Source organism: Zophobas morio, unplaced genomic scaffold (genome assembly GCF_036711695.1).
Source record: "Zophobas morio isolate AGI-343-1 ecotype UQ-CSIRO unplaced genomic scaffold, CSIRO_AGI_Zmor_V1 ptg000269l, whole genome shotgun sequence".
In the NCBI taxonomy this organism is placed as follows: Eukaryota; Metazoa; Arthropoda; class Insecta; order Coleoptera; family Tenebrionidae; genus Zophobas; species Zophobas morio.
The window spans coordinates 731-11,203 of NW_026972373.1; the positions used below are offsets into that span (position 1 = coordinate 731).

The following is a 10,473-nucleotide window of genomic DNA, read 5'->3' on the forward strand; positions in this document are numbered from 1 at the left end:
CTGGCTACAACGCGAATTTTTTAATCTATTTTGTACGATATAATTTCTATTTTGTTATAAATTGCATAGAAAGAATTGTTTATTTTTTTGTATGAAATCATTTTACTCGACTATAACACAAAAAATTGGTCTCTTCAACCGCGTTTTAAACGGGGTTAACTATAATTTACTTTATTAATATCACATACATATAGTTTCGAGAACTCATAAATTATAAATAAAATTTAAGTTTGTCATTGAAAAGTAAAAACTTGATAAATTGTTAAATAACTCTAAACTCTCATGCCACCTCAAATTAAAAATCTGGCCAACGTGTTCCCACCTGCTTTGTAAATGTAGTGACAAGCCCTCGAAAGAATAGCCCTCACATTACATACAATGTTTATTTTTTAATATTTGTTTGTAATTGTATTCAATATATTCGTAAATTATATTTGTTATTAAGAATACATTAAACAATATTTTTCAATTATTTTTAGATTCTAATTTAAAAATATAACAATACAAGAACACATTTTAATTTTTACTAATATGCTCTCTTTGCTTTCAACCATCTACGGGGCAATATTTAGCTCCCTTATAATATTAAGAAATATGCAGGGGGGGGTAATTAAACAAATTGGTTATTAAAAATTAATAAGTTTTTTCAAATTGAAATTAACCATTTCACAGCGAACTCACAATATTGATGGAGTTTCGCACAACTAAAGTACGCCAGTATTTGGAGCTGTTAATAATCTTAAAATTCCTCCAAGTAAATTTATTAAATCTACACCAAAAAAATTTTACTTTTACTTTGAAGACCTAATCTAGGTTATTTACTATAAACTAATTATTTTATGTCCATACAGAAAATGCAAATTTTGTTAAAATTTGGAGTTTGCTTCATAAAAAATTATTTATAATTTTTAATTTATTTTAAAAAACATCAAAGGAAATCCTGTAGAGGACAAAAAATATATATTTGGACAAAACTATAGAGCCCCTTGAATTATAATGCAACTAAAACTTTACTTATAAAATTTAAAAAGGATATTGAAAACGCTGCCAGTTCTTCTGACAGCTTAACATAGCTTTTAATACAAATGCCTTCTGTTGTAAAATTAAAACGTTCGGAGGAAGTTATTAAGTTTTTTGTGAAGTTCTCTTAAAGCATCCCGAATTACAGCGTGTTCAGACTCAGTAGTTTCGCTAAATTTTTGCAGTTGCTTAATAAAAAAATGGTTTATTAAAAAATTAAATTCCTAGTAACGCAAATTAATAAGTATTAAGTACTTTTATAAATATAGTATAACAATAAAGTGATGACTTATTTTATAATAGAATAATAAGATTTAATTCTATTTCCAAAATAATAAATCTATTCAAAAGCTATTTAAGTAATATAGAAAATGGTTAACAAAGTAAATATTATTTAAGTTACAACTAATTGTTTTTGTATTTGCTTTTTTGTATTTATTAGAAAGTTTTAAAAGATAAAAAAAATTTAATTGTTTATACAAAACCAAAGATGAAGCAGTCTTTTAAATTTAACCGAAAATTAAAATTTTCAGGAGTTTTTGATATCTAATTAGTTTTACTTGCAAATTTCATATAAGCTTAAATAATTCAATTACTTTAAACAGGAAACGGTTTGTCATGAAAAAAAGTTTTACTTTTTTTTTAAATATAGTTTTTTAGTTTAAAATATTCAATAAAACAATTTTTATTGTTCAAATATATATTTTGCTTCTATAAACTATTTTTAAATATTAAATTTTTAATGTTTATAAAGTTAAATAATCAAATAAATAACCTTATTGACTAGTTATTCAAGAATAAATATATTTTACTAAATAATAATTCTTTTAAAAGTTAAAAATTGATAAATTTTTCTTGCTATTAAGAAAGTTGAGGAATTTTAAAGTTGATATCAGATTACACAAACTAATATTTACATGCAGAATTTTTAAAAAAAACTGTTTTTACTAAACTCTGTTGACTATTTTTATCACCATATAAGAACTTCGTAAATAATTTTATTAAATAGTGAAATTCTCTTAAAAATTAAGTTTTACTTGTAAAGCTTGCTGAATATTTTTATTAAAAAGCAGAAGGGCGTGTTGGACGCGAGAAGACTCCTCACCAGAAACATAAAGAGGATACCTGCAAAGGTTAAATTAAATTATAAATTATACTAATATTAGAATTTGTAGAATTCCTGGCTTTTTAATTTAGTTCTTTTTAATAACTATTTTAATTTAAGTGCAATTTTTATTTATAACATTAGAAAATAATGACTTAGAAAATTCTCTGAACGCTAATTGCAGTTTAATTTATTAGCTTAGAACTTTAACTTATTCCAAGTTTTTTTGTAAGAATTAAAAAGTAAAATTAAATAGAAAAATACTTAACTTGCAAAAAAGTCTATTTCTCTGCGGTAATTTATATTAATTTATTTTTTGAAAAAAAATTATAAATATTTAAATATAAACATTTCCTCCAGATAAGTCGTTTTTAATTAAAAAAGTTTATTAAGCAATGCGAGTAGAGAATTAAAATAATTTTTACAAAAGTGCATGAATTAAAAGGGCATAATTTATATAATACATCCTACAGGCTTGGTTACTTCTTTTATAAGAAATTTTAAGCCATTTTTCGATCTAAACAGTTTACGTTTTTCTTTTATTATATCTTAGAAAATAACACTAATTAACTCTTTTTTTTTGGTTATAAAAAGATTTTTTTTAAATAAGTTTTTAAAGCACGTTGGCACTGTGGATTTCCAATGGTGTTAATTATTTACTCTAAACTTAAATCAAGTAAATATATTAAACTGATTTTTAAGGCTTTCACATAACACTGTCAAATCTAATCAAAAAAAAGTTTAAACAGAAAAATCGTAAGGTTTGTTATGTTCACGTGATAATAAATACTGATCTATACTAAAAGCACTTAGAAGTATTGTTTTTTTTAAATAAAACGGCAAATATTTCGGTGGTAATTACAAACTCGAATATCAACTTAACTTCTTTCAATGATTATAACAAATAATCAACAAAAGCTTTATTAAATTTCAGTAAAATATAACTCTAATCATATAGGTAAAATACAATCTGAAACAAAACAAAATCATAAAGATACTTCTCTCAAATTAAAAAAAATAAAATTTCGGAACAGTATGAATAAACTTTTTTCTACGAATAGGTGAACTAAATAAAAGAGCTTATATAAATTTCGATTACCTAAATTTTAAAATAAAACAGCTTTACTTGTGAAAAAATTTTCAGTAGTATTAAAAAAATTGTTCAGAAACTATTGAGTATAACTTGAAATAACAATCCAAATTAAAGGCATAAAAAATTAATTATTAATATTGAAACTAATATGTAACAAAATTAATAAATTCTGTTCGCAAGCATAAAGAATTTGTAAAAGAAGTAGACAAATTTTGAATTATGTATTCACGAGGGTGCCTTCCCACTCGAGTGCAAAACAAATATAAAAATGGAATGGCTTGCACAAGACGTTCTTTTCTATTTTGTTGTTGTGGTCTTGTATCATTAAATGTTGTGCTTTTCGGAGTCTTTAAATTTTTAAATAGTTACTTCCAGGCCTTGAATTTTAAAAAGCTTGTGTTAGAGAAAATTTTTGTCTACAATACAATGTTATACTATATTTAATCATTCATTAAACATAACACCTAAGTGCTTAAGACTCAAAACCTGTAAATTTACAAATTGTAAAAACTATAAAAAGAATATTAGCGGCCTGGTGAAACAAAACATAAAAAACTAATAGATAAAAAAATTGAAACCCCGCACCGTAGGGGACGCTTGTTGGGTAGATGCGCGTAGTTGATCCCTGCAGTTGTACAGCAGCACTTAAAGAGTAGCCCATATACTAATAATAATTAAAAAATAAAGATTAAAAATTTCTTTTATAAAAATTATAATTGATCTACTGTTAAAGTTGTTATTTATTACTTAAAGTATTATCGCGGAAATATTATAAACTTACCTGGCATATTATAAGATATAAGGCTCATTATATCCTAAATTACATTATAGTTCATTATAAGAAGTTCTAATTAAATGTTAGAAAACGTAGGCTATAGCTAAGATTAATAAAAATTAAATAATGAAGTACTAATTTATATTAGAAAAACTCATACTACAGTAGTAAAAAGTATCTTTATATACTAAAATTTTTATAAAAATAAAAGTTAATAATGTAAATAGATAAAGCTTTACCTTTAATCGTATGTACAGTTAATAAAAGTAAAATTAAAAAATAACTTAGTGAATTAAAATATATTATACGCTTAGTCTAAATATTAATAAATGGCTTAAACTATAAAATTAATTATACTTTTGATATCATCCACGTAAAGTGGCATAAACAACTGACGGCTGCCGTGTTGGAATTGTTTTTGAATTCTTTTTAACTTAATTAAAGCGGGGAAGTAATAAATTGCAGACAACAAACCATTGAGATGCTGGAAAGTGGGAAAGGCCAAGTCACTAATAGAATACTTGCCTTCTGAAATTTTCTGCGAATTTATAGTTGTGGTTATAATTACTATTTTATTACACAAATATAAAGGAAATATAAATTAATTGATTTTAAAATTTTATTTCTGGTCCCGATAATAGTTAAGATTTAGTAAAAAAAAAAATGTTAAGTTAGAAATATAACTAAGTCTTAATTTTTCTTTCCGTAACTAAAATTAGGGCTTCCAAAGCTACTTTACTTGTATTCAACAAAAAGTTTTTTTTAGTTTAGATTTTATTGTCTCCTACTTAATTACAAGTTTTTAAGAACGTAATAACTAACCGCTGGGCGAGTTTAAACGGAACAATTTAAAGTGATATATAAAAGTATATCAGCGTAACAAATTTTATAATAAAAGGCTGAATGAGCTAGTTACTTGTAGAATAATGTAAGACGAGAACTTTTCTAAATTTTTTATATATAAACAAAAACCTACTTTAAAACAGTAAAGCACAATTAACTGTTGTATTAAATGACTTCTTCTTATGTACAGCAAACTTTCGACTTGAAGAGTAAATTGTCTAAAAATGGAAGAGATCTTACTTAACAATTCTTTATTAGTATTTTTTAGAGAAGGAAACCCTTTTACAGTCAGATCTTCTAAATCCTCTTTTCTAATTAAAAAATCTAAAGAGTATAAAGATTTACTGTTGGAAAGTAGAAGAACCTCGAAAGAGAGGAGCGGTATGGCATACAAGTTTCCTTTAACTTAATATCGCATTCCTTTTTTCTGTTTAGCTCTTCTTGGTGTAAAAAGTTCACTATTAAAGTAAAACACGTTGATCTTAAAAATAATAATAATAGTAATAAATTATAAAGTAATAGATTTCTTATAAGGTAGTTTCCTGTCTTTAATTGACTTTTTGCGAGACGTAGTTTCTGTTTTAAATTGTTTACTCGAACTTTAGCACTAGACGACAAAAATAGTTGTATAAAACACATTGACGTATATAAAATCAAATAACTTCTCATAATCTCTTGTAATTTCAAAATATTGTTTTTTGTATCGAAGTAAATCGTTAACATCATTCTTTAAATTTTCGGAAATATTTATTTTCTCTTTTAAGGTTGTCTCAAGAATTTTAAGCCTATAAAATGAGCTATATTTAATATCTACTAACAGTATAGGGTGAAGTCGAAATTATTTAAGTTTTTATGTAGTTACCGTAATATTCTTTCCAGTAAATTATTCCCGTCACTTGTAGGTACTTTAAAGGAGTCCATTCGTATTTTTAGGAACTGATCTATCAATTTTCAAAAATGATACTCCCTGGTGCTCGATCGAGTAGCAAAAGGAAACACTGAATTTACAAGCTCCCAACAAGGTGATAGCGTACACATTAGCTTTAAGCTTCTGTTAAAGCAAGCTCATATATATATATATATAATAAAAATAATTCTACCCCTATCCCATTATCATATATTTAGAGTCCATTGCGCAATCGGTAATAGCGGGATGCCGGCCCAGATTTCGTAGTTGACCTCATCTCATCTGCCAGTAATCGATTGGTTTGCTGATTGAGCCGATCGTAGGTGGCGATGGCATCGCGTCAAAAAACGTTACCCAGAGGTTCAATCCGGAGGTCTTAACGTAAGACATCTTTGCGAACAAACCAACGCGCGCCCGACAGAATGCGTAGCAGCTTGTTTTGTCTCACTTGGAGCGAAGAGGCTATTTCCGGTGAGTCGTAGGTCCTGGCAGTAGACGCGTATTTATGTCATGATCGGTCGGATGCACAACAAATATAAGCGTCGTTTGTTGTTGCAGTGTAAGTACGTTTCGGGCTCAAAGTAAAGGGTAAAGGGCTTGAACCGCCGCCTTGAAATTCTCCGCGATATAGTTTACGTGCGACCGCCACCCAAAGCTTATTGTCGATAACGATCCCCAGGTAGTGTTTTTCGCCTCAGGATACCAAGCAATTACTTTATTTTCAACGGTTAGCAGCGGTAGAGTATTGCACTTCTTTGTGATAAAATGGGTAATTTTCCAACGATGACACCAGTTCGCTAGCGTCATTAGGTGGTACGAGAGAAGCTGGCGCAGTAGGGTACGTAGCTTCGACGAGGATAAAATCGCTGTTATCAGTAGAAAGAAAGCAAAAACTTTCCCAATAGTTTTCTTACTACAGTCACTTTCGAATAGTAATACAAACGTTAAGGACTTTGCCAGAGCTGCGTTAGCTTTTAAAATTAGTTACTAAGTGAAAATTTAAAAACAATAAACTGAGGACGAGTCATAAGGATAAACGTAGTAAGGTTCAGCGAACATGCAAAAAATTGGAGTATGACTCACCAAAAGAAATAAAGTTTTGTTAAAAAAAAGTTAGATGCCTTTGTTAGAATCTCCTAAAAAAAGCTTTTATTATTTTAACAGGAAACTGTTCACTTATATACAATGGAAGTCATCCTTCTCGCCACAAAATAAATAAAGCACATTTTCTAAGAGTAAATTAATTGACTAAAATAATACTTACAACCTAGCTAAAAGTTGTTAAAAATTTTGTAATTTTAAATTAATACTATAAAACTTCTAAAATTCTGTTTGATAATCCAAACCCTATTTTACTAATTTTTGCTTATGACGTAAAAGCAACGAAATAATTAGCTAAAACAATAAAGTAACCCTAATCTCGAAAGAGAAGTCTTCGTTTTAAGGCGTTTAATAAGTCACTTTACAAAAGCTTTAAATGCTAGTAAAATAGCTGGTATACTATTTAAAATTTAGGTCAACAGAATATATCTACTATTTTTAAATACAAATAAGTTTTTATATGGCAAAAGTTAGCACAAAGGGTCTAAATGGTTAAAAATAAGAAAAAACCACATAAAAAAACTAAGCAATAATATAAAAAAACATTCTTCTTTATACCACGAAAAAGATACGTAGAACTTTACACGCAGGGCCACGTCTATTAACAAAGTTTAAAATACTCCAGTATGGGTGTCAGAAATTAGTACCGATGTCGCATAGTTATTGATAGTAGTCAAATTTTATTAGTCTGCATTTCATATTCTTTAGTAAGTAGATATATTTAAAAAAGAAAACCCTTCGCAAATTTAATATTTTAAAATTTTTTTTATAGAATTATAAATACACTAAGTATAATTAATGCTGAAAAATAGGTTTATTTCGAGAGAGGAGAGCGTTTCAGATCACAATTTTTTTGTTTAGCTCTCACTGTGTTTTAAAGATTCCTCGGCAACCGATCTTGGAGGCCTATAACGCTAGTAAATTGGTATGATGCATTCTTTTAGATTAAAAGACTGTGAAAGGTAATTAATTCTTGCCATTTGGTCTAAAAAAATGTATGATTATAGCACTAGTGGACCGTTATATATATATATACACACTTAGTGAAAGATTTATGGGATTTTTCTCCTCTCTCGCGCTAGTTTGCCTTGTAGTTGTCCATTTTAGTCTGCAGTGCTTATTTAAACCAAAATCAAACAACCAAATAAAATAAACTCAATTAGTGATCTAAAAGGTCACTTCATAACACGATGTATTATTTGTTAAAACATACTTTTATAAAAACATCTCTTTTCCGCAAAACGTGTTACAAATAAAATTATTATTAGTAGCAGTAGTACTACGATTAAAGTAATAATAGTAATAGTAATCCATAAAAAAATAGTTTGATATTTTAAAGTGTAGTTTCCTGTCTCTAATGGATTTTATACAAAACAAAGTTTCTGGGTTGGTGTTTACTTTAATTTTAGCACTGAGTTAGTAAGCAGTTGTAAAGGATAAAAACAAGGGCCAAAAAACTTTACTTGATTCACTCGTCAACATCATTCTTTAACTCCTCAGATGTGTTGTTTTTCTGTTTTAAAGTTTTCTCAAGGGATATGAGCCTTAAAATACGGACTATTACTACAAGCGAGGCTTGTTAGTAACAGTATAGGGTAAAGCCTTTAAGTTTTTATATAGCTGCTGTCATATTTTTATAAAAGTTTCGTGTTTAAAATTTTTAAAACGTATAAAGGCTAACTATTTGGGATTTTTGTTCGCAGCATTCAATTATGAGTCTTCAAAAAAAATTTTAACAAGGCTATTAACTTTTCTACTAAAGATTTTATTATAGAAGAATAAATGTCTTTTAAAACACTTAAACTTTGTAAAAAAGTTGAGTATATATAAATAAAATATTAATTTTGAACAAATAATTGCTTAATTTAAGACACCTTTAATTAAAAAAGTTATGATAATAATTTTGTAAAAAAAAAAAGTTTATATTTACAAAAACACTATAAATACTGTTATTAAAGAAAATTTATGCTTAACTTTAAATATAATTTTCTAATAGAGATTTGGTTACCCGTCATTTAAAAATTCTTGTTAAAAAGATCGAAATGTGATAAAAAAAACACCATAAAATAGTTAATTTAAACAGTTTTGCATAAAGTACGCTCCACTTTCCTATAAAGGTTTGGTTATTCATAACTTTAATATTTGTTATCTAAAACAAACTTTTTAAAAAAATGTTTATATTTACATAAGTACTATATAAAAAGTTGATATTTCAAACAAACTCCTTGCGTTTTAAGATTTGGATACTCTTAACTCAACCCTTTTAAGAAAAAGGGGTATGGATTTACAGAAACACTATAAAAAAGTTAATTCGAAAAATATGCTTTAACAAAAGATAAACTTTTGTATAAATATATGGTTGCTTATAACAAATAATTTTGAAACTATTACTTAATTATTTAAAAAAAAGTGTATATACTTACCAAAACCACTATCAAAAAGTAGATTTAGAACAATTTTAATGTAAGGTACTTTCCTATTAAAGATTGTATTACTAGTAGCTTAATAAATAGTAAAGGAAAAGGAGTATTCGTTTACCAGAACCCTAGATTATAATAATTCGAATACTTATGCTTAATTTACATATACTGATTACGAGTAGTTTAATAATTATTTAAAAAAAAATGTATCTACCAAATACCATAAAAAAATTATTTCGAACAATTTTACTTAATATAAGAAACTTTTTCATTGAAGAGTTGGTACTTATAACTTGAATAATTTGGTTTATAAAACAAAAGGAACATGTATTTACTAAAACACTATAAAGTTAATTTTAAACGGTTACACACTTTTCTATAAAAGATTTGTTAACTTATAAATTTTAATTTTTTTGTAAATAAAAAAAAATATTTGTGTATACAAAAACAGTTTTGCCTAAATTAAATGTACGTAGAGCAGTAATACGAATAGAATCTGTAACTAGTCTTATACTTTGGCTTCTAAACTTTCTTAAATAATATTTCTGTGGCTTAAGTTTATACACATTACTAATTCTATTAAAAAAGATTAAGTTTATTTTTAGCTCACAAATTTATTATTCTTATTTATTTTTTATATTTTTTGTTTTTCTTTACAAAGTAAGCTTACTTCCAGAAATCTCCATAACTATTCTTCAGGTTGGCTTGAAATAGTACAAAAGTTAAAGTATAAATTTAATTGTTAACTAATTTATTGTAGTACTAAAATATTAATACTTTAAATACTTTATATTATAAATTATTAAGTTTCAATTTATATAAATTAAGTTTTTCAAAAAAAAGTAATTTTTAGCGATTTTCGTGACTAGAGCGGTTCGCTAGTGAAAATTAGAAATTTTATAACATAGTATGCCCCTACTTAATTATAAAAAAAATAGAATACTAGCTAGAGTGATATTAATTAGTCAAGTTGTTAGAAGTTAGTTTTATTTAAAGCTATTTTACTATAATTTTAAAGATTTACTTTATGAGAGCACCTTATTTTAATGTAGGGTAATAAAAAAAATAAAAAAATTAAATATATAACAAAAAAATAAAAAAAGTAAAGGGGAAAAATTAGTCAAAAGTTGTATTACTTTTTAACAACATACCAACAAAATTTTTTAACATAAGGTATTAGCGATAACTAAATTAGTGTTATTTCTGTCT

At 26.3% G+C, this 10,473-nt stretch overlaps 1 protein-coding gene across 2 annotated transcripts; it reads right to left on the reverse strand.

Annotated features, from left to right (window-relative positions):
- Window positions 1–1,065: 1,065 nt before the first annotated feature.
- Window positions 1,066–6,638, reverse strand: LOC135119523 (uncharacterized). Of its 2 annotated transcripts, XM_064043935.1 has the most exons (12): window positions 6,098–6,638; window positions 5,937–6,025; window positions 5,699–5,887; window positions 5,499–5,621; window positions 5,201–5,443; window positions 5,115–5,147; window positions 4,970–5,054; window positions 4,468–4,531; window positions 4,351–4,418; window positions 3,797–3,882; window positions 2,058–2,145; window positions 1,066–1,208 (listed from the first exon to the last, which is right to left on the reverse strand). In XM_064043935.1, exons 3-12 carry the CDS (start codon window positions 5,755–5,757, stop codon window positions 1,104–1,106), a joined length of 954 nt encoding a protein of 317 aa, XP_063900005.1. In that variant the 5' UTR covers window positions 5,758–5,887; window positions 5,937–6,025; window positions 6,098–6,638; the 3' UTR covers window positions 1,066–1,103. The 2 variants fall into 2 exon arrangements, with proteins under 2 accessions (XP_063900005.1, XP_063900004.1); XM_064043934.1 differs by having other exon boundaries at window positions 5,937–6,638.
- Between the last annotated feature and the right edge of the window lie 3,835 nt (window positions 6,639–10,473).

Bases quoted from the DNA above. Each gene is read 5' to 3' on its own strand.
- LOC135119523 (XM_064043935.1), bottom strand. From the start codon at position 5,757: ATGGACTCCTTTAAAGTACCTACAAGTGACGGGAATAATTTACTGGAA. The intron at 4,419-4,467 runs GTTTGTTGTCTG...TAAGTTAAAAAG, and splicing joins CACTTTCCAGCATCTCAATG to AATTCAAAAACAATTCCAAC. The intron at 1,209-2,057 runs GTAAAACTTAAT...TTTTTTATTAAG, and splicing joins ATATTCAGCAAGCTTTACAA to CAACTGCAAAAATTTAGCGA.